Here is a 25,394-nt window from a genome sequence, read left to right on the forward strand (position 1 = left end):
TTTGGATATGGGGAAAAAAATATCGGTCAGTGTAGAGTTTCTATACATGTTGTGTTGTTTAAAGAAGATTACATCAAAAATAAACAAAAAAGATAAAAAAAAAAAAACTAAATAAAATTCTGGCTTCCATGTAATTTCCAGGGTGGATCATTGTTTTACGGAGATGAAGGGAGAAGGTGAATAAGACAATGAAACAAAATAACCCAAACCGTTCGAAGAAAAAGGCGAAAAATGAAAATGCAGAAAAAGGTTTGAGAGCCTAAAAATGACGACAAAAGTGTTCCATTCACTGTTGTAAGTGCAATGACCTAAACTTCCTGTTTCCCTGTTGTAAAACCTTGTGTATGTTTCCGTGTATTCCTCCTGTAAATGGGTGTAGTAGACCTGGTGCATCATGCCATGTAATGTGATGAATGACAAATTATGACCTTACAATACATTTCAATCAGGAAAACAAATAAAAGACAAATACATAAAAACAAGAACACTTTGTGCATTTTCTTTTTTCCACTTAGTTTCTTTAAATGTTAGATTGAAAGGCCTAGTATTCCTTGAAGGAACACGTATCGCCCGCAGCTTTTCTGCCAGAGTTTTAAACCAAGATCATTTTGTGTTCAAAAAGGACAAAGCTGTAGCTGTTTAAGTCAACCTTCAAAGTAACTTTATGCAACGTCACAAGATGTCACTCTCACAGTATGTGTTGTGAATGACTCTCAGCTGCAATTCCAACAAATTTTAGCTCAGTTTCTATAGTTATAGCCATTTCTGTGTTGGCTAATATCAACTAGCTGACTCCAAAAGTCAATCAGTTGTAGCTGTCCATCCAGTGATTACTTTCTGAAAGTTAAAATATTAAAATGTGTTTCTCATCGTTACGACATGAGCTGAATGTTTAGCTAATGAGGAATGATAAAGGAAACAAAGTCAGGAGGAGTGGTCGTACTTCTGCTCCAAACAGGAAGTACAGTTACTCTTTTGCACAGTAATTCTGCTTTTTAGGAAAAACGTACGTGAAGTCAGATGCTTCTTTCCCAACAGTCACCCATTTCCATGTTTCCTGACGGAAGTGCACAGCTGGACAAACAAAAGGAGACGCTGTGAAAAAACTGAAATTAGAATTTTATTAGTAGACATTTTCCCTCATTCATTAGCCTCCTGAGCTGTCCACCGTATAAGGATAAGACCCCTTACAGCCCCTACCTTAAAATAAAACATCTGTTACAATGTTCTCACAAAAGAATGTTTAAATACTATAAAAATAAATCAATTGCACAAAAGAATATGCCATTTTGCTTGTGATTACCTTTGTGCAACACATGTAGACATATATATATAACATGGAGAACGCAGACTGAGAAACATTAAACTGAACAGAAGACACTCAAAGCAACGTAAAGCCTCCGACTATAAACAACCGAGTATTAGTGATGTTACTAAATAAGCACTCATTAATGTGACTGTTACAAGTGTTACCTGCCCAACTAATCCATTTTACTAACTAAAATCAGTTCACAGCAAGTATAAGGTTCTGGTGTTCCAGTTTAGTTTAGTTTAAATTCAGTGACAGTGCAATTTTGAGTAGTGTTCCCTAAAAGGAGTCACTGAAAAAAACTGATTTTTGAATTTTTTTATTTTTTTTTACCAGATTCTGGCTTTATTCTGTGAATTTGAGAACCCAAACGTGTTCTTGAGAGAGTAATACAAAGTCAAACAAACAGATGGAAGAGCCACAAGGAACATGTGTTTCCAGTCCTGGTCCTCCTCTGATATCAGATCTGGGGCAAAAATAAGATATTTTAACAAGAGAAGTAGAAAAAAAAAAACTCAAATGTTTTAAATAATACTCATGAATTACAAAAACTTGAGAAGAATAATTGACAAATCCAGGCACAAAGCATTTGTTTTAAACCACACAGGAATTAGAAGTGAAGCTGATCTGAGCTGTGACAACAAAGATAGCTGTAGTGCCAAACGGTTCAATGTGCTGCAACTTTTCTCTCCAATCACCGAAATATATGCAAATCAGCTGCAGAACCAAAGTCAACGTCCATCAGAGAGACCATCAACAGAGATAATTGTGATGATTTAGCTGTTAATGTCACGGCGAGGGGAATGTAAAGCACGTGTACATCAGTAGATCAGACGCGTGCTGTTTGTGTGGATGTGCAAACACTGCAGAGAGTCGGTGCCGTAAACCAAAGTCTATGTTGCAATGAAAAAAACATGATTTCAAACGAAATATGGGAAAGTCAAATAAATAGTAATAACAAATCAGGGGATCTCATTTAATTGGCTGGAGTTCCAATTTTCTGCACTCCCTTCACCATTCAAGAGTTTAAACAAGAGAACCTTTCCACATTTACACAAGTTTGCTGTCAAAAACTCCCTTTTATCAAACAGGACTGAAAATGTTCCAAGAGAAGAGTCTGCAGGGTGGATGGTTGTAGCCTACTCACCATTAAACTTCTACTATTAACATGGAAGACATTGAAATGCATTTTTAGTTTGTTAAAACAGGTTTTATTTAAGTTTAAAGCCACATTTAGTGTAACTTTTAGGTAATATTTAGTCAGCATACATCCCAAATCAACACCACGATGCTGTGAACCACATCTAGGACCAGCTCCACCCATTGCCCATTCCTGTTGGACCGTTTCTGCTACACATCAGAGGTTAGGTCTTTATTTGTAAAACTGAACGGAAAACTGTGTCCTGCTCAGCTGGAATAAAAAGTAAATGACTATTCATTTGGTCATTTTTATGTCGAGCTCAGTATAATTCAAAGTCTGCTCAGAGGCAAAAGCTCACAGAATTACACCAGTTAGTTCGCCCGCTATCAGCTGGGGAGCTTTCAACAATCGGTCTGTCTGTGTTTTCACTCATTGGGTAAGTCTTTGTTTTCAGCTGATCCAGATTTCTTTAAGAATAAGAAGGTTGCAGTCTGACACAGAGACGATAACTGACCTAAACGTACAGAAGCTGCACACAGACGGACAAAGACAAAAGGACTACAATCATTGTGGCTTTTTCTAATTTTTTTACATTTCAGGTGTTGTCCATTTGTGATATTATTTAGTGTGCGATCACGTTGTGGGTCTGTTTGACTTTGTTAGTTATGTTCTTGCAGGTGGAGCCCAGAGACCAGCCAATGGACCCAAACTTGGTGGCAAAGTTCACTGATTCAATCCCGCCAGCTGAATGTTTCATTACTGCCTACTATCTGTAGAACGGATTCTTTTTATCATCATGTTACAATAATCAGACTCTTATAGTGCATCATTTATGGCATTTTCAAATCAACATTCTCCTGTGATCATTGTGACTTTAAAGCACCTGTACATACTTACATATCGGCACAATTAATATGCATTCATCTTTAACCCATTCCTGGTCAGCTGAACGCAGACACAGTTTGTTTCAATTTGAAAATATCTACCTAAAATGTCAACAAAATCACAGAAACGGCTTCAACTCAGGAGAAAGTTTAGTCTTCCAGGATCAGACTTGCATGTGCAGGATGAGGGTTAAAAACGGACATTTTATTATTTCTTTAGGACTGCGGTTTAAGGAAAAGAGTGAGGCTCACCAGCATGGGGTAAAGCTAAGATCGTTTGTTGTAAAAAGAAATATTTACCTCTTTATGATAAAATCCTGCTGTTCTGATTTTTAGGGAACTATGTTTAAACATACAAAAAATCTTTGTGGTGACTTTGTAACCAGATTGACCCATGTTGAAGTTAACTGTCTGCAAACTAACGTTTTTGGCATAAACCTGCAGAAAGGTCATATTAGAAGCATGTTGTTAAGAGTTCATCATACATGTTAGTAAAATGTATGTTTTTTTTGTATTTTACAGACACATTAAAGCGCCAGCGTAAATGTTTAAATATGGATTACATTCTGCTCTGTTGCTAAGGAAACCTCCATGTTAAATTGTTTAGATTTGGTTGATAATGTGTGATTCAAGTGGTTTTATTTTATGGTTATGAAATGCTGACATTTTTAAGCTACTGCCTGCATTTGATTTGTCCAAACCAACTTAAACAGAAGACATACATGATGTTTGTTCCCCAAAAACAAAGATGTCGTCTATATTTGTATTTTTAAGTGTTTAGAGGGAAAAAAAGAGAAAAGCCTCTTCATGATCCATCTTCAGTCAAAGGAAAATTCACATCCCTGATTTCCTTGTTGACTGCGTTTCCATTCAAATCCAGAAATCCATCCATCGTGTGGTGCATTATGCTTTAGTTAAGGTTGTTTTCACTTACATTTATTCATTAATGAGTCATAAGCAACAGCCCAGAGGTATGCCAGTTCAAAGGAAAGAGTTTGATTGCAAAGATGTTAAACATTCAGACTGTGAGTCTGTTGAACATTAGGAGTGTCCAGCTCTCTGCTGCTGGGATTGCTCAGGAATAATATTCTTCTTGTGCTCTGTACAGTGCCTGGGCAGAGAGGAGAGAGACGTTTGTTGGCTGTTAGGAGGCAAATATCACACAGGACGTCAAAAGTAAGACCGATATGATGATGGTGCTTCTATGACCGGTCTGCAGCAGATGTTTGAAACGCTTCAGGATGATCATGAAGGCAGTGAGATGAAGGTGGGTGTATGCATCTTTTCTTTTCTTTTTTTTAATAAATCTCTGCATCCTGACAGGTAAATCACTGCAGAATAAAGATGAGGCAGAGGATGAAGGCTAGCGGGTTTTCAGTAGATATCCGGCAGGTTCTGGTAGTTCCTGTTGAAGTAGCCGCCTGAGTAGATCCACTCCTGGGAGCCGGTGAATGGATTCGAGCCCATCTGGAACCACCTAATGCACACACACAGATTAAGAAAATTTTGTTTTTACATGTCTTTTTTAATCCTATAAGCTTTTTCTTGCTTTTTCCATTTATTCTTCCTATTTAACCATTTAATTTGACCTTTTTTTCTCCTCATTCCAAGAAAAGCTCATTATTCCATTTCTTAATTTATGCATTCATTTTTATGCCTTTTCCTTATTTTACATTTAGTGTCTCTTAATATGCAACATATTCTAGTTACGTTGAGCTGAAAGTGAGAGTTTCTGGTAATACAAAAGGCAACTTGAACTCTGCTAGATTACCGTGGTAACAGACACTAAACCCACATCCTGCCCCAGAGCCGTTCATGTTCAGATGTTTGGTTTAAATTATCTGTAACATCACTTGTTCATGTATTCTTTTCCTCATGGTGTTCCAGATAAAGCATTTATGACATCAGACAGACATATTGAACGTTGATGTTTGATATAAAAGGATTGAGGACCCCTGGTTTAGAGGTGGAACAGAATGCTGGAGCAGTGTTTGCTACCTGGTTTTCCACTCCTGGTTGTGCTTGGCTCTCTCCTTTCTGGCAGCTCTCTGTTTTTCTTCCAGTCGCTCCTTCTCCCGACTGGCCTCATCTGTACAAAAGCAAAGACAAGGTTTCCACATTTTACAATTTCTTGAACGAACTAAGGACATTTGATATGAAATAAATTTTTCATTTTGAGTTTTCATCTTTATAAAAAAAAAAACAAAAAAAAAAACTGGATAACTGACTTTGTTCTGAATAACACGAAACAATAAAGCAGACATCCAGCAGCAGGTGGAACCATTGTCTGATTATTTCCTGGTGTTTGTATTTCATGAAAAACAGCTCGAGACAAAACTGCTTGTTGTCTTTTGTTAAACAGTGTAGGATTACAGAAAAAGCTTCTTTTTTTTTGTCTCCTAACAGAGAATATTCCAAACAGCTGAATTAAGTTTACACATAGTCATTTATAACATCATGGGGTGTGTTACTGCAGGGCATTTTTGGTATGCAAGTTTCAAAGAAGCATCAGATGCTGATAAGACATTAAAATCTGATTACCTATCTTTCCGTTCTCCATGGCTCTGATGTCAGGCCTGAAGCGACAATCGGTGGGAGCTAAGATGGCCTCCATGCCCGGCTCCAGCTCATTGAGAGCCATGGCAAAGTTTGTGAAGTGATACATCTGAGGAGGAACAAGAAGCACTGCTAAGTGTTTGTACTGATAAATGTAATCCTGCCGCACTGATGTGAAATGTGTCAAATCTAGAACATTAGATTAGCTTTTAGCTTAAAATATTTGATCTTGACGTCAAGTAACCAAAAAGTAAGAGAAAGGAAAATAAACTCCTACTTTATGGTGCTCACTGACTTACAGGAGTGTTTATTTATAGCTATATGTGTGATTTTATATTCTTACCGTTGCAGAGTGTGCTGGTCTGGACTCTATCCTCCACAACAGGGTACTTCCTGGTACTATAGACACGGTCTCCAGGACCTCAGGCATGTCGTCTGCTTCATCATTCTCCGTTTTCTCAAGCTCCTCCTGGAAATCATTCAGTTTATTTTAACAGAAAAGATGTTCATGGTCAAACCGAATCCTAAGACCTGGACTTACAAACACTTATCAGCTACTGTATCGTCAGTCTGTCTGATTTGTTATGTCAGCAACACTCTGATGGATGTTGAATATTTTTTGTGCTGCATTACAAAACATCAGCGCCAATATGTACAAGTCTTTTGTTTTACCCAAACAGAAACACAGAAAACCGAGGACACAAACAAGACAGTTCTGTCTTTAAGTAGTTTATAACCTCTGCACATTTAAAAACAAGTTAGCGGTTTTCTCACGTGTTTTTTGCTCTTGCTGTCGCCTTTCTTTTCCGACTTCTTGTGGGCTTCGTAAGCCTGGGGGTCGACGCTCCACATGCACTCCGTCCACTTCCCGTAGATGACACGGAGCTTCTTTTTACTACAGACCAAACAGAACAGACGGCAGAAAGGGAACAGGAAACAGAGGAGAGGAAGCAGAGAAAAAGATGTTGGGTAGAGTAAGTTGAAAGACAACGGGAAAAGATGAGAAAAAAGAGAAGCAGAACAAAAATAATTCAAGAGAAGGAAGAAAGATTTTATTAGAAAAGAAAAGTTAGAAGAAAAAAGAACAACACGAAAAGGAGAACATTTTAAAGAAAGAAGGACAACTTTAAATGGTCTAAATGTTTGATCAAATAAATTTCACACTAAAGGTGATGTTTAACCTCTTGTCTTGGATGTATCCTTCAACTTTGTGCAACTCTTTGCCAAACATCCCACATGGCTTGAAATTCAGAACACACTTCTCTCCAGTGCTGCAAAAAATGAGAACATCTTGTCACTTTATGAGTGTGAATGAATTACAGAAAATTAAACAAATGAAGTTAAAATAAATACTGAATTTTGATGGTGACTGAGTACCTTTCCTTGTTTGAACAAATGTTATGAAATTAAACCTTAATTATTTCCACTCTACAAACACTGCTTTGCTTTATTATGTGGATATAAAGATTAATGTTTAAACCTTGTTGTGTTTACATGTTTTCTAGGCTCTCAACCAATCAGTGTAACGGTAAACAGTGTGAGACAACAACACAGCTTGTAGCGTGCACTTGTGTGAATGTGGCACAGCAAGGTAGGAACCAAGACAACAAGCTTTTCACAGCTTTCTTGGATAAAAGCAGCTTAGAAAAGTGATTGTTTGCCAGAGAGCGCAGAAAATAAACAAGCTTCAGTCTCATATATCAGAGCAAACAAAACCTGCGTTTCAGTTTCTTTCCTAAGATGGTGTCCAAACAGTGGATATTTATAGATTCTAATTAGAAAGTGGATATGAGACGCTGTAGCCCATCAGCTCTAAATATAGAGTATTTCTTATGTGCGACTGTGCAGCATTTCAATGTAAATTATTGTCATGATGACTATAAATTTGTCAGTGAAGAACTAGTTATATATTGTTCTTTCAAGACCTGCAGTGCATGTATCGTTCATGTACCTGTGGTTGACTATCTCCACTGTGCCATACTGCTCTATCCATAGTTTGCCCAGGATGATGTTATGTACGCAGCAGTAAGGATTACTCCATGTGTACACTTCATTGTGCCTGAAGGAGAGGAAGGAGGGGATGGAGTAAAGATTGTATGAAGTTGTGGAAGGAATAAAAAAAAAGGAAAAATTAGTTGAACAAAGACTTTTACAAAAAAATCTACAAAGAAACACAAACATCTCAGTGTCTCACTTGAGTAGTTCTAGTGTGATTGTTCCTCTCGGCTCTGCCTCAACACTCTTGCCCCAGAACTTGAGTTTCGGGTAAATGGAGCCGTGGAAGACGAAGTCCCCAGCGAGGCTCTCTGCGTGGAAGGCACTGACTGGAGGGTGATGGGATACCTGCTCTGACACCAACCGGAAACCCTGTTCTTCTCTGCAGAAAGTCATATAAAAGAAAATTAATTATCATCTGTGGAGAGGCCTTAACAAGAGATGCTGGCGGTGGTATATGTGTGTGTGTGTGTACCTGATGATTTCATAGGTCTCTCCCAGCAGTGGGTTGAACGGTTTTCCAGTTCTGTCCCACTGAGACGCAACTGCTGACACAGCAAAAGCAGCTACAGCCTAAAAACAAGGAATTACAAACCACATTAGCATTTATATATGTGTGAGTGTAGCTACAAGCAGTAAATTAGCATTATTAATATGCTGCACGTTTACTTCAGTATTTATTCTTTTCTTGAGTTGTGTATCTGGTAAATACAATATAGTTCAGTGAGCTAAAGCTTCATCAAAATAAAACACCTGGTCTTCTGATCATTTTTTATATTTATTATTTAAGTAAAACCCTTTAACCTGAATACTTTATATAAACATAAGAATGTTAGTGTCAAAAATGTTCAAATGTGTTCAGCAAAATTAATAATAATAAGATTTTACAGACAGATGGAAAAAAAGACATGTATGAGAAAGATTAAAAAGTTGAAAATAAAAACATGTTTATTTATTCTAAGTCCACATGAATCGAGGAATCGGTGCGTTCAATGAGACTGTGAAGCAGAGATCATTTCGGTGATAAAAGCGAGCGTGGTGCTTTCATGTGTGACTCTTACCTGCATGCGCTCGATGGAGTCAGACAGCGAGCAGGCTCTGTTGATGAGGTAAGTGTGTTCCATGTATTCTGAGATTCTCTGCAAGAAGCTTAAGGGCTCATTGAAGATGATAGGCATTGTGATTTTGGACAGTTCCTGTAAAAAAACAAACAAACAAAAACATTAAACTGGCTAGCAGAATACACTGTGTGAAATCATTTGAATTCTTAAAAGCTTCTCATTTCAGTTTCACTGAACCACTGGCAAGAAAGTTATTGGTCAAAAGTGAATCCCTAAAAAGCTATTTTTTGGTATATATTATTTAGGGAAGAAGTAAATCAGAATGTTTGTTTGACGATTTTAGATAAAATCCTGAAAAGCCAAGCAAGCCACCACACTCCCACAAAAAGATTTCTTTTAGAGTGCTGAGGGTTTTTTTTGTTTGTTTTTATATTCTTTAGATGTATCAATTAATTTTTTTTCATCCAATCACAATGTATGGAGGAGTATGTTACCAACATAACCTGTCACATGTGGAAAAAGTCAAAAGTAACAACTCAGATTTAAGGCCTCTCTTTGTACAGCAAGTCTGAAGCCCTTTTCACAAAATTTCTGTGATATGGCAGCAAAGACGACCCGTTCTTTCACCCTTGCTTAAAATGGGCCGCTGCTTGTGCTGAACCCCATTTCCAGCTCTGCTCTGTGACTACCTCCATGCCAGCTCAGAAGTGTAACAGCAGTGGTTTGACTTCAACCCGCTGTGCCGCCTCATAAGTCACACAAATTACACGGTGGCAGGAAAAGGCATCTTAAGCATCATATGAAAAGGGCTTTTGACTGGGTTATAAATCTTGTTTTAATGTATAGTACTGTAGCAGTTAACATGCCCTTACCAGTCCAATACATTTCTTTAAGATACTCCAGATACTGATAGTGCTTCTGGAAAACATGGGTGCTGGTAAAGATGTTCTAAAAATAAAGAGAGGGGAAAAAGACAGTAGATGATACAGCAATCCTTTTAGTTTATTAGTAGAACAGAATATGTTACAGGTAAATATGACACGATAAAAGCTACATAGACAAAATAAACTGCCATGTTCTGATGACTGTAGTCAAGTCGATCTGTTTACATAAATGAAAACTGTGTCGCTTTTTCCTAAAGTGGTAATTTCCCACCCTCTATGACATCACTGAAAAAAGCAAAAGTCAAAGCAAACAGCATTAGCCAAATGTTTCCATGTGTGAGTCAGCCATGCCAAGCCCTGAACACAGCAACCAAACTGTTTTACTGATTTACTCCAGTTTCCTTCAGACAACCGTTTGAAGAACACAACTACCACATGAAATCTGTCAAACACAGGTTAAAAAAATGACTAAATAAGAACAAATGTCAATTTATAGACAACATGCAAATTAATTATCTTAAAAAAAAAAATTTGATTTCAACTTTGGCCACAAATACTGTCCTAGCTTAAGAAAGAAACTTGAATTAGTTTTTGTCTAAACCTAATCCAGACACATGCAGCAGCTGGAATGTGGAGCAGGAATGCAGTCATACCTGTGTTTCTTGATGCCATTCTCTTGTGGTACTGATCCATTGTTCTTCTGACTGCTGCAGTCAAACCCCTTTGCATCTTTGAAACTGGCCTCAGACACCCCTTCGTACGACTCGTCTGAATCCAGGCCTGGGGGGAATACAAAATTTTTTATTTTTTTTTTAAATTCTGAAAATTAGCCATTTATCTCCCACAGCCAATGCTCTGTGCAGACATGGTAATAAAAACTAAAGTCAGATGATTAAGATTTTGCATGCAGCCAGTGCTGGGTTGAATATTAAGCTTTTATCTGCAGCAACAGGCTCTTACAGATATCTGCTTCAAAGTGCGAACTGCTTTGCATCGGATCAGGAACTTTTGAATAGCAAATGTTATTGATTGTCTGAAACAGCTGACATTGACTAAACTCTTCACTAAAACAACAGGCGGAAGTTCCAAATTTATATTCATCACTCCAAAGTTAAGGACATAAAATATGCAAGAAAATTAACTAATAAAATAGCAATAAATTGTCATAATGCAGTCATATAATATAATAACAGCTTTCCTTACATTCCAAGTACATTCTATATTTTTCTGTGGCACATTTGAATGTTTATTTTTAGGTGAGGCTTTTTACATTATAGATTTCAAACAAATATTTACTCCTGAATGTTGCTGTCAATGTTGACCAACTGTTTGCCCGAAATTACGCCACAGGGTGGAGTGAAGAGAAAAAGGTAGGGCCTCAATGTTAGCTTAAAATAGACTGAAAAGTTCACTGTTTGGCCATTTTTCAACAAGTTTAAGGTGCGTTTTCTTTAAATGTCATCACAGCCTGACCCACTTGAGTTTCCTGTCAACATGCTCTCTGCATCTCTTTACGCTGATTTGACTTGATTGAGGAAGAGCAGAAATGATGTAATGATCACATTCTGTTTACAAAAAAGGTCAATGCTTTAAACACAGAAAATCAAAGGAAGGCAGCAAGAAGAGCAAAAGGATTATGTAGAGTAGCACCATGTCCAAGAGGAGACCCAGTGTCTTAGAGGCCACCTGATGTTGACTGCAGTGAACTCTTTCTTTAAATACTGATAACTGATGAGTAATCCAGGTTTCCATCAGCCTTATATGAGTATGATGACAAAAATAATAACAAAAAGACAGGTGGAGAAATATACAGAACTGCATCTTTTTCCACACAAAGTAATTAGCTAAAGCGTGTTTTTTTAGAGGCACTCATCACAGAGCATCCCAGGAGTTTACTTTGTGACCTCTTGTCTTTTCCAAACCTCACCTCCTCTTCCTTCCTATTTGAACTAAAAAAAAACTAAAAAAAACAAACAAATTTTATATTATAATTAATCTAAAAACCTAAAAGCTTTCTAAACCCAAAGGGAAATTTATTCACTTTAGAATTCAGCTTTTTTTGTTAATTCTAAAAAACAAAACAGAACACAGAGTTACGAAGCATAAAACGTTCCAGGTGTTGTTGGTTGACCGGCACCGACCTCTGAATTATTTAATTGATCATCCAACTGAAACTAATCAGGTTCCACTGAACTATATTATACTTCAATAACAGGCAACTCGAATTACCAGCTCAGGGTTATTTGCCTTCAAAAACAAGTTGAAGTTTATATTAATGTCTCATTTTTTTCTCTTAATCGCAGAGTTAAATGCCTGGCAGAAATGTGCTGAGAGAAACTTCTGATGTTAGAGAGAAGCTGAAGTTTGAACGCTTGGATATGAGATGTTCTAACATTTGTGGTCTGATTATACTGTTAGTCTCTTATTTACCTGCTGAATCCAGGTGAACATTAGAACTAAAAGCAACAAAATATATAATATTAATCTATCTTGATGGTGTGCTCACAAAACTGACAACGTCACCTGTGGGAAGCAAACATGTCAGAATGTTAAAAAAAAAACAAAAAAAAAACAAGCACAGATACTCACCTGTGACGGCGTCGTAAAACTCATCCTCATTGTTCATCTTCTAGACTCAAAGCTGAGCAGTTGTTCAGAAGAGAAGTTCAGCTTTTAGCACATGTTTCCTTTGGTGGAGCTCCCAAGGAGTTCTTCTGGAAGGGAGAGCCGGACCCTCGGAGGAGACACCAGGGAAACGGTAAAACCTTTACTGGAAGCAAGGAGGGCTTCCCAAAGTCAGTCTGACGCCAGTTTTAGCTGCGGGTATGACCAGAGACTGAACACACGGGTGGATGTGAGTCTGAGTAAAATCAGCTTCTCAGTTGACAAACGGCACGCTGACGTCTGTAACTTGAGAGTTCAATTTTTTTGGCTTTGCTGACCAAGGAAAATTGTAACCTGTAAAAACAAAAACAAACAGAAGAAACATTATAACTACAATAAATACAAATAATTTTTTAACCAAAACTAGCACGAAGAGAAGAATTTGCTACAGCGCTGTAATGAAATGGTCAGATTAAAAATGAGGCAAACTGCTGAAGGTCACGCTCCGCTATCTAAGACTTGAGGTAAAAATCTGCTTAGTTTAAGCAACAATTCTGTCCATCACAAGCTAATGAATACAAACAGTTATTTTCAAGGCTAGTAGTTACATATTCAAGACACCACTGCAATCAGCATTTATCCGGTACAATATCTCCACAGAGTTTACATTCATGACCCGACATGAGCTCAAATTCTTTCTTTTCAAAGTCACTTTAAATTTTGACAGATCAATCAGGCATAAACAAGAACAACGTGCCCTCAGAGGAGTTAAACACACTCTGTAGCCTAAATGTATACAACTGTCTAAAACAGGTGGCATGTTTCCTGAATGTCACTGAAGGTGGTTGGCGTGGAGCCGGTGGTAGTAAATGCTGTTTGAACCATCACATAATGCAAATAAAGGCCTAGCATTCCTTGAAGGAATGCATATCACCCGCCGCCTGTCATGACAATTTTAAACCAAGATCATCTTATGATGAGAAGGGATGGTGTTATAGCTGTTTAGGTCAAATATTGCAAATTTTGTTGTGTGCGATCTCATGTAATATAACGAGATCTCACAGGATCTGTTAGAACATCCTGAATTGGCTGGACTCCAAAGGTTATTGACTTGCAGATGTACATCCAAAAATCACTTTCTGAGAGTTTCACTGAAATACATCCAGGGTTTCACGAGATATTTTGCTAACAGACAGGCTCAGTTGACTCCAATAGGTGATGGCAAGTTGTACGCAAAGCTGTTGCGCAATGTGTGGCATTCAGAGTACGTGTTTGGAACGACTTAGCTACAGATGCACCAAGTTTTAGCTCAATATCTGTAAAATTGGCTGTGATGTAACAGTTATTGTGTTGGTTAAAGTCAGTTAGCTGTGGCAGCCATCTTGAATGGGGTTGATTTTGAAAACTAAACAGCTGTAGGTTTACATGCAATGATTACTTTCTGAGAGTTTAAATAAAATCCATTCATTGGTTCATGAATTTTTTTTTTTTTGGCCAACGCTACAGACAAACATTTACACAAACACACAAAAACATTATCGCCACTTTGACTCTGGGCGATAATAAGTTGCTCAATGACTGCATCTGATGACATTCTTACAGCTTTTGAAACAAAACAATATCAAGAAACACTGGAAGTTTATTTCTGACGAATGCAGCCGTACCTGTAAGCATGACTGCTGACTTTACTGCATTCGTCACAATGACAGTGAAGAATGTAGTAAGAACTCCTTGGGTCACACATGTAGGATTACCTAGTTTGTTTCACTACTGTAATAAACACAATAGATCTTATTATAAGGAAACCAATTTGACAGCCAGGAAACACAAAGTTAATACAGTAACTGTTGACTTTAGTGGCCTGACAGCATCAGAGCTGAGTGAAGAACAAAGAAGACTAATAGGTCAAAAACATGTCAGAGGAAGAAGCGCTCTTGTATCTATTCTTTCTGGTAACTGCATGAGTTAACAACTTCGAGAAGCTTGTCTAGTAATCTGTAAGTTTCCTGTTTCTGAATCAAATTTAAATAATTAGAACTTGCTACTTCTGTTTGGTAAAGTGAACCACTGTTGTCATGCTGTTGTAGAAACTTATTCAGTTTTATTATATTGCACAGAAGTTTGTTTTCTGTCTCCTTAAAATATTCAAACACTCTTTTTTCCTCTCAGACCTGACTGTTCTTTTGGTCCATCTTTTGCCTTTCATTGAATAATTTCCTAGAATCATTGACAATCTAAGACTCATCTAGTCATGTAAAAACTTAGACAGCATAGATCATCATCTGCTATTCCATTTAAAAATTATCCTCAAGTAAAATACAGAAACGTGATAAATGATCTACTTTGTCTGAAAATGTGAGCATTAGAATCATCTTACAGTACCTGTCATGCCATCAAATCCTAAGACGTTTTAATTAAGTTGCTCAAATCTGACAGTGAATCACTAAACCTGGGAGCAAACAGTGATTATTCCTTTTCCTCTCCTCCAACTCTGCCTTTGTTCCACAAAGTGCATGGATTTTACCTATAGCAGAGAGAGGTAACGCCTTCAGCACACAAATGAACTTTGGCCTTGGCTTCAACAATTGATAAGGTGAACAGAATGGATGACAAGCTGCTCTTTAAACATTTTACCAACTAGCATCCGCACAAGTTATTTATTGCCTTACTTAAGCCACCAACGCTCGATTGAATAAAATTAAATGATAGAATTATTTTAACTTCAACAATTTGGAGAACAAAAATAAAGGAACTTGTGTAAACTCATTATTAACAGATGACATCTAATGAAATAAATAAATAAATAAAATAACACAAAGCACACTTCCTGTGGCCTGACAATTACATAAACTAGAGCATTCTTAGAAGTTCAAATGATTCGGTGGCCATTTCTGAATTCCATTTGAAAGAGATTAAAGTTGAGATTATTGTAATGAAAAAAAAAAAAAAAAAAAGAAAGACAGCCCTTTGTAAATGTCCTTCTTCACAGTAAGCTAGGAGTCAAAACATGGTCAAATCTAAAATGTTGATACCGTTTATCGCATTTACTTTTTGTACATCACTGGCCCAGTACTTTGCGTTCTGCTGATATTCAAGTAACTTATTGAATACAGGAGGATTGGAGCACAATGATTAGTTTTTAAAGCTTTTAATGTGCAAAAAAATAAAAATGTTTTGCTACTAATGCGTCTTCACAGTCAAGGCAGAGCTGCTTTATTTCTGACGAGTTTGACGTCCTTCAGCTGAGAGGCAGGTGATTCAGCACCATACTGCTGGAAAATGTTTTTCTAAACTCGGTTAACCCATTTTATACATACGTCAGACCTGTAGTTTTAAGTCTAATGCAGCTTTACAAGAAGGCTGTGTTTTTAGTGGTGTTGGTTGGTTTGTCTGTCTGTCTCTTTTAGCAAGATTACTTAAAAACAAATTAACAGATTTTGATTAAATTTCCAGGAAATCTTGGGGTTGTCACAAAAACAAACAAACAATAGATTACATTTTAGTGGTGATCCAGATCCTAATCTGGATCCTACAATTTTTTAAAGACCCTATGGCCTTGGCGGAGGTTCACACTCTCTGAGTGCTTCTAGTTCATTTTTTTTTATACTAAATATGTTTGACAGAATGGTAAATGTGGGAAAAACTATATACAGCCTTATATAATTATTAAATCATTACCATATAGAAATAATTTTGAAATAAACTATTCATTCATTAATTCATTCATTTTATTGACACAACTGGTAATGCAGCATATTAAAAACATACAGTAACACCTTACACATGTCAGCTGACACATTAGATACCTTTTATTTTTCTGTTAAATAAAATAACGAGATGTGGAAATTAACTGCAGAAGTGTTGGGAGTAAAAGGTGAGTAGTTGAGTTATTAGAGCAGCAATTACAACAGAATGATGCAGGTTTTCCCAGGTGACTGTGACTCATACTGTTAGGCAAACAACACATTCCGCTTCTGAAATGCTCCCGGTCTAAAATGAAGCCACATAGAGCAGCACAAACAAGTCTGGTGGAAACAAGTGACATGTCTTCACCATATGCTGCAGAAATACCATGTAGGACACATGTCTGATCATGTCATGGCGTCGGGTCAAACTGCACTCCTCACTGATACAGCTCTCCATCAGAGGCTGGCGCCTGGTGCGACAGGGGGTTCTGATAAGCACCGCAAGGATAAACAGGGCCTTGAAAAAGTATTCATACTCCTTGAACTTTTCCTCACTTTGCCATGTGACAACAACAAACCACACCGTATTTTACTGGGATTTTATGTGACAGACCAACACAAAGTAGATCAATGTGAAGTGGAACAGCTTTCTCTCATTATCTTAAGGCAGATATATTCTGCCAATCACTATTGTCTCAGTCCATGAGATTTTATGTCCAGCATTTTTTTTATTAAGTTTATAAAAATCATTAAGCTAGTTCTTCCTGCCTGTCTTATCATTTCTGACATGACAGCACTTTACTGTTGACAAAAGACAAAATTCCACATATGTTTGTTCGTACATCTGGGAAAGCGTACATCTATGTCTGAAAATCAGATTTGCACATTATCTCAGCTTCTGTTCACCAAATATATTACAATATAGGCTGTACTCATACCACAACAAGTCTAATTAAGTATTGAAGACATCTGTCCAGCTGCGTCCATGCTAACATTGATGGTAAAGGGGGGAAGCCAGCAAATCAGGAAGCAAAGTTGTAGTGACAGAGACCACAAGCAATGATTCCATTTCTGTTTTCATGTAATAATCTGAAACTGTTCTGAAACTAAAAGACAACAAATAATGCAACATATAAACTATTTCTAAACAACTCTGCACCATCTAATGCAATTGATTCATACTATAAAGCATTATTCTTGAAATAATTTATCCAGGATTTCCTCAAACACTGTCCTAACTTGGTTAGAAAACACAATTTTACCAAAAATAATTCAAGATTCAGCTGTGTACAGCCTGAAACTGGAATAAAGTTGGATTAAAGCTCATTTCAACATAATGCTACCAACTTTGAGCTAAACCCCAGTCTCAGAACAGCTACGTAATATTGTATTTTGTATTTAGCAATAGGAGATATCATGTTGCCAACAACTTACTCCACGCTCATATCTCTTCACTCTGCTTTCTATGGGCTGGAAACAAAAACATCTTCAAATACTGCCTTACATCAGTGCACAAGGAAACTGTATTGTGACAAAATACTTCTGACTGGGACTTAAGAAAAATAAGGCAATCTCTGGTTTAGCAACTACTGTCGGCATGTAGCTACCCTACAAAGAAACTAATTGTGTTCCTTAAAGCTTTTGTAAAGGACAGCTGAGGAGCCACACTGGACATGAAACTTATATCTGAAAAATCTGGGGATAATCTTAAACTGTTAATTTCAGTAACTATCATTTGTTAAATTACTTAAGTACTTTTTTTACTCTTAGTGATACTGCTTCGAATCTTATCTAGTATCTGTAATTACAGAAAAAGTTGAAAGCTGCAGAATACTAACAAATAAAGTCAATATTGCAATAGTTATCAAGACTAAAAAAACAAATCCTGTTTTAGTCTAAATGATATATTGTTGTAAATCTTTGTAGTTGTTAACAGTGCAGCTAAATTAAATACACCCCCCCCCACACACACACACACACACACAACAGATGCAGAGACAAGCCATCTGATTGGCTGCAGTGCACTCTCAGATCATGTCACTCGCTCTCTCCGAAATGCCGGTGAACCATTACACAATCATGACAAACATGGCATCATACACGCATCACAACCACTCCACCATATTTAGACAACAGTTTATCAGATGACCCAAATGTGACATATAGCAATCTTCCACTAAGTACATAGATATGTGACCCTTTCTTCTATTTGTTCACACATGAAGGTACCTAGAAAACACAAAACTGTAAAAAAAATTATTAAAACTCCTATTTATAAATTAATGCAGAACTGCAAACAGCATTCTAACTCAGGTGATTTGATTGTTTTGTCTTCCAACTACAAAAGGTCCTGAGCAAAAAGTAATCACTGGAAAACCTTTGGAGTCAAATCAATTTAAGATGGCTGCCACAGCCAACTGACCTTAAACACAAAAATGGCTACAATTCAGCCAGTTTTACAGATAATGACCTAAGAGTTGGTGTGACAGAAGCTGATACTGATCCCCGACACATTCTGAGCGCTAACAAATTGCACAATATAAACAAGGTTTTGTCCTGAGCTCGCTTGTATTTGGAACCATACTGACCAAACTGTACTGTGATGAATGTGATTCAATAAATGATCAAATATGAAAAATAAATTGTATTTATTGACTACATGAGCTGAAATCTTTAATATATAATTCCTTTGAATAAAATAGTCATTTTACCACCGAAATACTTTTTTCGTTGTAAGGAAATGACCTATGAATACCATAAAACCATTCATTTTTTAAATTTGTGTGTTTAATCTACTATTTATATTGTTATTTAAATGTTAAATTTAATGCTGTTATTAAAAGCAAAAAAAAAACCTTGTCTTGTTGATCTGTAGTCCTCCGACTGAAACATTCAATCCTGCAGCACCGAAGAGTCATGAAGGAGAGAGAAGGGAGCACCAAGGTGAAAGAAATGAACAGAACAGCTTTTTACTGTGTGCTACAAAGACACATGTAGAACACAAACACGCCTCTTCATTTCTTGTTGCACACGTCTGACTGAATAGCTGACACACCTCTGTACACTGTGAAACAACATACTTTAGGTGGAATTCACACATACACACACACACACAATTCAACTCAGATCAAAAAATATTAAGGTGCAGATTAAAAATAAAACGAAGACCAAAACAACCTCTGATATAAACTTTTGAAAGGTTAAGTGGTGGCACACAAAAAGAGTTCTTACACATTTTAAAGGAAATGTGCTGAGTAAATAAACTAGTTTGTGTCTTATCTAAACAGAATCCTGCATGGGTGTTGATATATTCTCAGAAAGGAGCAATAATCGTAAGAACTAACCCTGAATTTAAACAGCAGCTTCTTTCCTCGAGGCTTGCAGAATTCAGTAAAAAGGGTGGAACTGTTGATCTTATATCACATAAGCCTTGAGATTGCAACAACTAATGTACGATGTTGGTTCAAACTGCAACAAGCTCAATATTGTATGCAACAATCATAGGACAGTGGAGAGAAACTTCAAATGTCATTCAAATCAAATAGGACTTTTTTTTAAAGATTTTTGAAAGACATCTCCAGCTTTAATGTCCAATACATCAACAGTTTCCCAATGGCAAAACTAATGGAGATTATTTCATAAAAGAGTAAAATTAAAATTTTCATCAACACGTACACAAACATGAGAGGGCTCCAATCCAGACACTGGTGCAAAACAACCAGAGCAAACTGTACCTTCTAGCTTCTGTTTATAGAAACCTATAGATACATACAAGATATAGGCAGTACACAAACTATTTTATGTCAACTTAATGGCCTGTTGAATCTCATGATTATCCTAAAAATGTAGCAAAAAAAGAAACAATGAGCATGCCAACTGAGCTTAAACTGGTAAATGTTTTACACTGATTGCACAAAAAGGAAGGCTCTTTGTTTAGATTTTTAGTCCTCCATTGTACCTTTGAACCTTGCTTTTTCATCATTCAAACACTACATATTAGCAGAACAAAAGTTAAAATAGAACACAAACAAGTAATAACTGTGATCTTATGCACAAACTGTGCGTCGTCAAAAAGTGAAATGGTTCAAATGCAGAAATAAGAAAAAGGGGGGTTGTATGCAATGAGCTTTTTCAGTTCCTGAGGCAAGTTGGCTTCTTTTATAAAAAAAACAAAAAGAGCTAAATGTTTAGCAGCAGACATAAAGGCCGAAATTACAAAAGATTTGCCCAAGATTCGAGCAAAAAAAAAAAAAGAGCAGTTTTCAATTAAAGATCAGTGGCAAAGGCTAAGATGAAGGAAACAGATTTGATCAGCCAATTGCTGAGAAGGAGGGAGAGCATATTTAGAATTGGAGAAGCAACTGAGAGAACATGAAGCACAGGCAGGCCACTGAGTTAAAGAGAGCCTACACAGAGAAGTATTTTGCTTCTCTGGATGTTTTTAGTGCACCAATTTGTGCAGGAAATAAAAAAGAGATCAGGGCCAACTTTGGAGGGCTGAGTTGCTATGGAAATGGAGAACTAGTACTATTTTGTTCACGTACTGTCATTGAGGAAGTAATGCTACACTGACAGGCAGATTTTCAGGAGTTAATAAATCAAACTCAAGGAGTGTTTTAATACATTTAGTAGGGGTGAGGGTTATAATCTATTTTTAGACGCATTGCATCATGGACATGGACGATTCTGAATCAATGTTTAAATGGAAAAAATTGATTTTGATTTTGTCAAGATAATCTGAGTGAGTAGTTGTTGTGTTGTGCCATTTGTCCTAGTAGAGTTGCCGTAGCATAACAATATACCTATGAAATCATACACTAGAATGGCTACAAAGTTTACTAACATTTAACACCCACTACAACACAGAAATGGCTATAACTCAGTAAATTCTACATATATTGAACTAAAATTTAGTGGAGAAGTAGCTGAGAGTCATCCTTAACACATACTCTGGACATGAGATTGTGCATCACATGATACAGGCGGAGGGTGGAGACCTTTTAATTGTTTTAGAAAGTGTACTGATACCAACTGTTCCAAACTGACCTGCTGGTCACAGTGAAGATTCATGGGATATTCCCAAAAAACGTTTGAATATCCAAACAGAGAATCCTGACACGGCCCAACAATCTCAGGTTAGACTGAAGATTGTGCTGAGTACAGACTCTTTGTTTTTCTCAGCAGACTGTAGCACTAACCTCCTGGGAATAAAATACTGCCCGACTGTGAGCAAGAAGCTGAGCATACAATTTCTCTCCCACTCACACTTACACACAACTCTTGCCATTCAGCATAGTATGAATCAGCACGTTCCTGTGATACCGGCTAGCTGAAATGTTTTACTTTCACAGTCTGCAGATACTAAACCTGCTCTGCATCTTACCTTGAAACTCCTTGAAAAGGTTTCCACCCTTTAAACCAAACACACCAGAAAGAAAAACTGTCTGACTTCCTGATCAACCACTGTCTTCACCATCAATAAACAAGGACAGGAAATATGAAAAACAAATAAAATGAAGCCAGATTCCACAGTCCCAGAAGGCACACTGTTGCCTACTAACCCAAATAGACCAGTTAAGGAAGAGAACTATTAACTTTAACAACAACAGTTTCACAAACACATCGCTTTTAGACAAACTTTCAGACAATCTAAATCAGTGTCCAACTTTTACCTACTTCAGACAACCAATGTAACAGATCAATTACAAAGTAAATTTGGAACTTTTATCAAATTACTTGCTGAAACAAATGTAATACAGCACTGACAAAGGAAGCATTGTAAGCAAATAGAGACAGATCAATATTTCAATTGGCATCATCCCAATATTGGCTACTACTGATAATATGTTGACATAATAATGCACCCTTGTTTTCATATTTTGTCGTGGCTGCCTAACATGCTTTTGCTTTGACAACGAGCCCTTAAACGCAGAGTAAAACAATGCAATGGCTGTACATAAGAGACTTCCGATTGGCCCCTCTCCTGTGTCGTAAATTAAACATATAATAATACCTCTCTGTTGCTGGGATGGTTGTCTGGAAGGCATTAGCTCAAGCTCTGCCTTATCCCAACGGGACAAGATAAAGCACACACCAAAAAAAAATGGCTGCTGTGTTTGCTAAAGTGAGGTAAAAACAGCTGAAACACTTTGCATTGTAAATAAACATACATTTTTCACATTTGAATGATTCTCTAAGCATTTCTTTAGGCATCTTCGAACTGTTATAAAACAAAAGAAAATGGGGCAATTTCAGATTCAAATACAACTTGGTGATACATTAATTAATGTGACGGCTGCGTTTGCATATATTTGTCCTGCCACTGCTGAAACCTGCCTCTCAGCAGTGTTGAAACCTGACTTTTCGGACATGTCTTACAACATGTGCTTCCTGTTCGTTTTAATGAAACCACAGATCTCAAAATTTTGTATTGCGCAACTGAATTATCCTTTGTCAAGCTCAAAGAATAAATATTTGAGTAGTGGGCAACCATTTAAACTAATAAAGACAATCTCTCACATGGGCACAGGTCCCTAACGCTGTTTTTGTGGCGAGAGGAGAGCTGTGCGCTGTGACTAACTCACGCTTCCCCTTCAAATGGAGACAATCCCCATAGCAACTAACTATGGGGGTAATTAGGGCACCTTAGGGAGGAAGACATAACAAAATAAAAGCAACTGTTAACCCTAAGAGGATACTGTTGGTGTCTAATGTGCTGTAAAACAAAATCATGTTTTTTTTTTTATTGTTTTCTTTTTCTAACATTATAGTATGATAAATGTTTAAGCAATTTTCAAGCACCTACAAGTACTGTCTTGGACCTGTATTAACTTTTCTTTTATATATCTGGAATAAAACAAAAAAAAACTGTGATTTCACTCTGTTCCTGCTGGTTAATGATACAATGGTAATATATATAAAAAACAAGTTTAGTTCATTGCAGTAACTAAAGTTTGGCTGTAATATCAACAACTGAGTATTTATAAATGTACAGTTTCTGTATATCTAATATAAGTAAGGTGGATAAAGCTAACAATACACAATTTAACATCCCTTCTCGTGACAGTAGTTGCCTTAGAGGATGACCCTGAGGAAAGGCTGATTAAAAAAAAACATCACTGAGTGTCAATGACCTGCAGTACACCGAGGCTTGGAGGCTAAGAGTTGTTTAGTTTCCCCTCCTGTGACTCAGATGGAGATGATGAGGCAGCCAGAAGTCAAACAGGCAGGGGGACATTCCCACTGTTTGCTGAGCATTTACACACAACATAGGTTTAAACCCTTCCTCAGGTGAGATGGAACTCTCCATGTCCATCCGAATATCCTCTTTTTCACATGACTTTTCCACCCTGACACAACGTTTGACAGTAATTTTAAGCGCTCTCTGCATTAGAAGCTACTTTAAGAGGCTGATGCTGTTAAAATAATGTTTCTACCTCTAATGTCGAGTGTCGTATTGTCATTTAAATCCTAACTGACCACTCTAAAACTCTGGGAACCCTTCCTAACATGCCACCGTAAACTGTTTGCTTGCCAACATAGATCGGCGCACATCCTGGACTCGGATGTTGGTCTGCGAAATAAAACGTAAATAAATCTAGCAATAGTTTCCCATAAATATAAGCGGTATACCCTCTCCTGAGCAGACACTATCAGGCTGGCAGTCCGACTCGGATTGAAGATCTGGAAGCTTTTTGACAGCTAACATACAGTTAGCGGGCGGGCTAGAAAAAAGAAAGGTGGCTAACCAACAGAGCTAACAATATTCTTAAAATACAAAAAGGAAAACAGAATTTGCAGCACAGAAAAACAAAGTTAAAGAACACAAAACACAGCGCTAAAACATCTTGGATCTTACCTTGGCTGTACATGCAGTGTGAGTGTTTTGGCAAGTCCAACAAAAGATGGGTAGGAATTGTGTGTAGTCTTGTTTCTACACAGAAGCGGAAGTCGCTGGCAGAGGGGGCGTCAACAGATGATTGACCGACGTGGCCCGCAGCCAATCAGCTGCGATACACAAAAAGCCCCAAACTAACTTTGACAGCAGAGTAACATTCAAGCTCTACAGACCAAGTTTTATATCATATACAAATGCCTTTTTTATTATCACAATTTACATCTAAATATATAGATCTTTTTGTTTTGATGTGTTCAATTTATACCTGCAAAATATGAAAATAAAAATTCTAGTGCTCCAAAATTGCTAAAAGTAATAATAATATAATGTGGTATCAAACTCTAAAAAAAAAACTATTTTACAGTTTACAGATTTGTATTGTGATGCTTGATAATAATTGTGGGGGGTTGGCATGTTTGGCCTTTGGATAATTGGTATACCTTTTCAGCTTTGTCAGCGGCACATCAGCTAAACCGTAGTATATTATTTCTGTCATTAATAATGCAGCTTATCAGTCACTGATCTGATATATTTGATACTGATATGTCTGATGCAGCTGGCTGCCTGCTCAGAGAAAAACAGGCCTGAGGTGGTGAAGGGCTCCTGATCCACATTCATGATACATATTCTACACAAACAAAGGTGATTTTAATTGCATGATTTTTTTGTGTGTGTTTATTAAAGGTTTTCAAGCCACAGGAAGAAGTGCCTTCTTTTGTTTTGTTTTTTGCTAAAGATAGGAACCATAAAAATACAAACGGTAAATGTAGTTCCAAAATTAGGGCTTCTAAATGAGATTTCCAATAAACTAATTAAAAAAGAGACCTTTTCATGTTTGCTATTGTAATAATCAACATAAGAAGGGCAGGCACTGTTTTACATTTCCTGAATTACATAACCATGATTGTGTGATGAGGAGAAAAGAAAAGAGAACAGAGAATGTGATCATAGATGGCAAGGAAGGAGGGGAACAATCAGAGAACATTGCAGGGGGAAAAATGGCTTCTATTCAGGCTCTCAGTGGGACACTGAGTCCTGCTTGTACACAGTCACACAAAGACACAGTCATATATCTCCTACAAATGGTCACGCCATCATAATGAAACCCAACTGAAACGAAGGTCAGATAAAACTTGACTGATGCTTCAACATAAATCCTTACAACAATAAAACTGAAAAACATTTGGGTCCACAAAATGCTTTGATCTTATCGTGTAAACAAGCTTTGTCTTCCTGGTTTATTGTTCCTTGACACTGCACTGTCCAAACATTATCAGTGTGTGCTGCAGTTTTAATTGCTCAACACAAGGTGGAGTTAAAAGACTGCTCAACCTTTTCTCCTGGCAACTTCTTTTCACATGCATTTTAGAACTGAAT

The 25,394-nt window shown here is 37.1% G+C and overlaps 1 protein-coding gene across 2 annotated transcripts; it reads right to left on the minus strand.

Moving 5' to 3' along the window:
• Positions 1-1,100: 1,100 nt before the first annotated feature.
• On the minus strand, positions 1,101-24,088 carry LOC108233144 (oxysterol-binding protein-related protein 2). Of its 2 annotated transcripts, none has more exons than XM_017411399.3 (14): positions 23,979-24,088; positions 12,420-12,788; positions 10,484-10,610; positions 9,819-9,894; positions 8,947-9,081; positions 8,361-8,458; positions 8,085-8,267; positions 7,842-7,949; positions 7,072-7,161; positions 6,665-6,785; positions 6,234-6,359; positions 5,876-5,999; positions 5,333-5,423; positions 1,101-4,811 (listed from the first exon to the last, which is right to left on the minus strand). In XM_017411399.3, exons 2-14 carry the CDS (start codon positions 12,454-12,456, stop codon positions 4,709-4,711), a joined length of 1,419 nt encoding a protein of 472 aa, XP_017266888.1. In that variant the 5' UTR covers positions 12,457-12,788; positions 23,979-24,088; the 3' UTR covers positions 1,101-4,708. The 2 variants fall into 2 exon arrangements, with proteins under 2 accessions (XP_017266888.1, XP_017266889.1); XM_017411400.2 differs by lacking the exon at positions 23,979-24,088 and adding an exon at positions 18,976-19,113.
• Between the last annotated feature and the right edge of the window lie 1,306 nt (positions 24,089-25,394).

The sequence above is a fragment of the Kryptolebias marmoratus genome, linkage group LG8 (assembly GCF_001649575.2).
Source record: "Kryptolebias marmoratus isolate JLee-2015 linkage group LG8, ASM164957v2, whole genome shotgun sequence".
In the NCBI taxonomy this organism is placed as follows: Eukaryota; Metazoa; Chordata; class Actinopteri; order Cyprinodontiformes; family Rivulidae; genus Kryptolebias; species Kryptolebias marmoratus.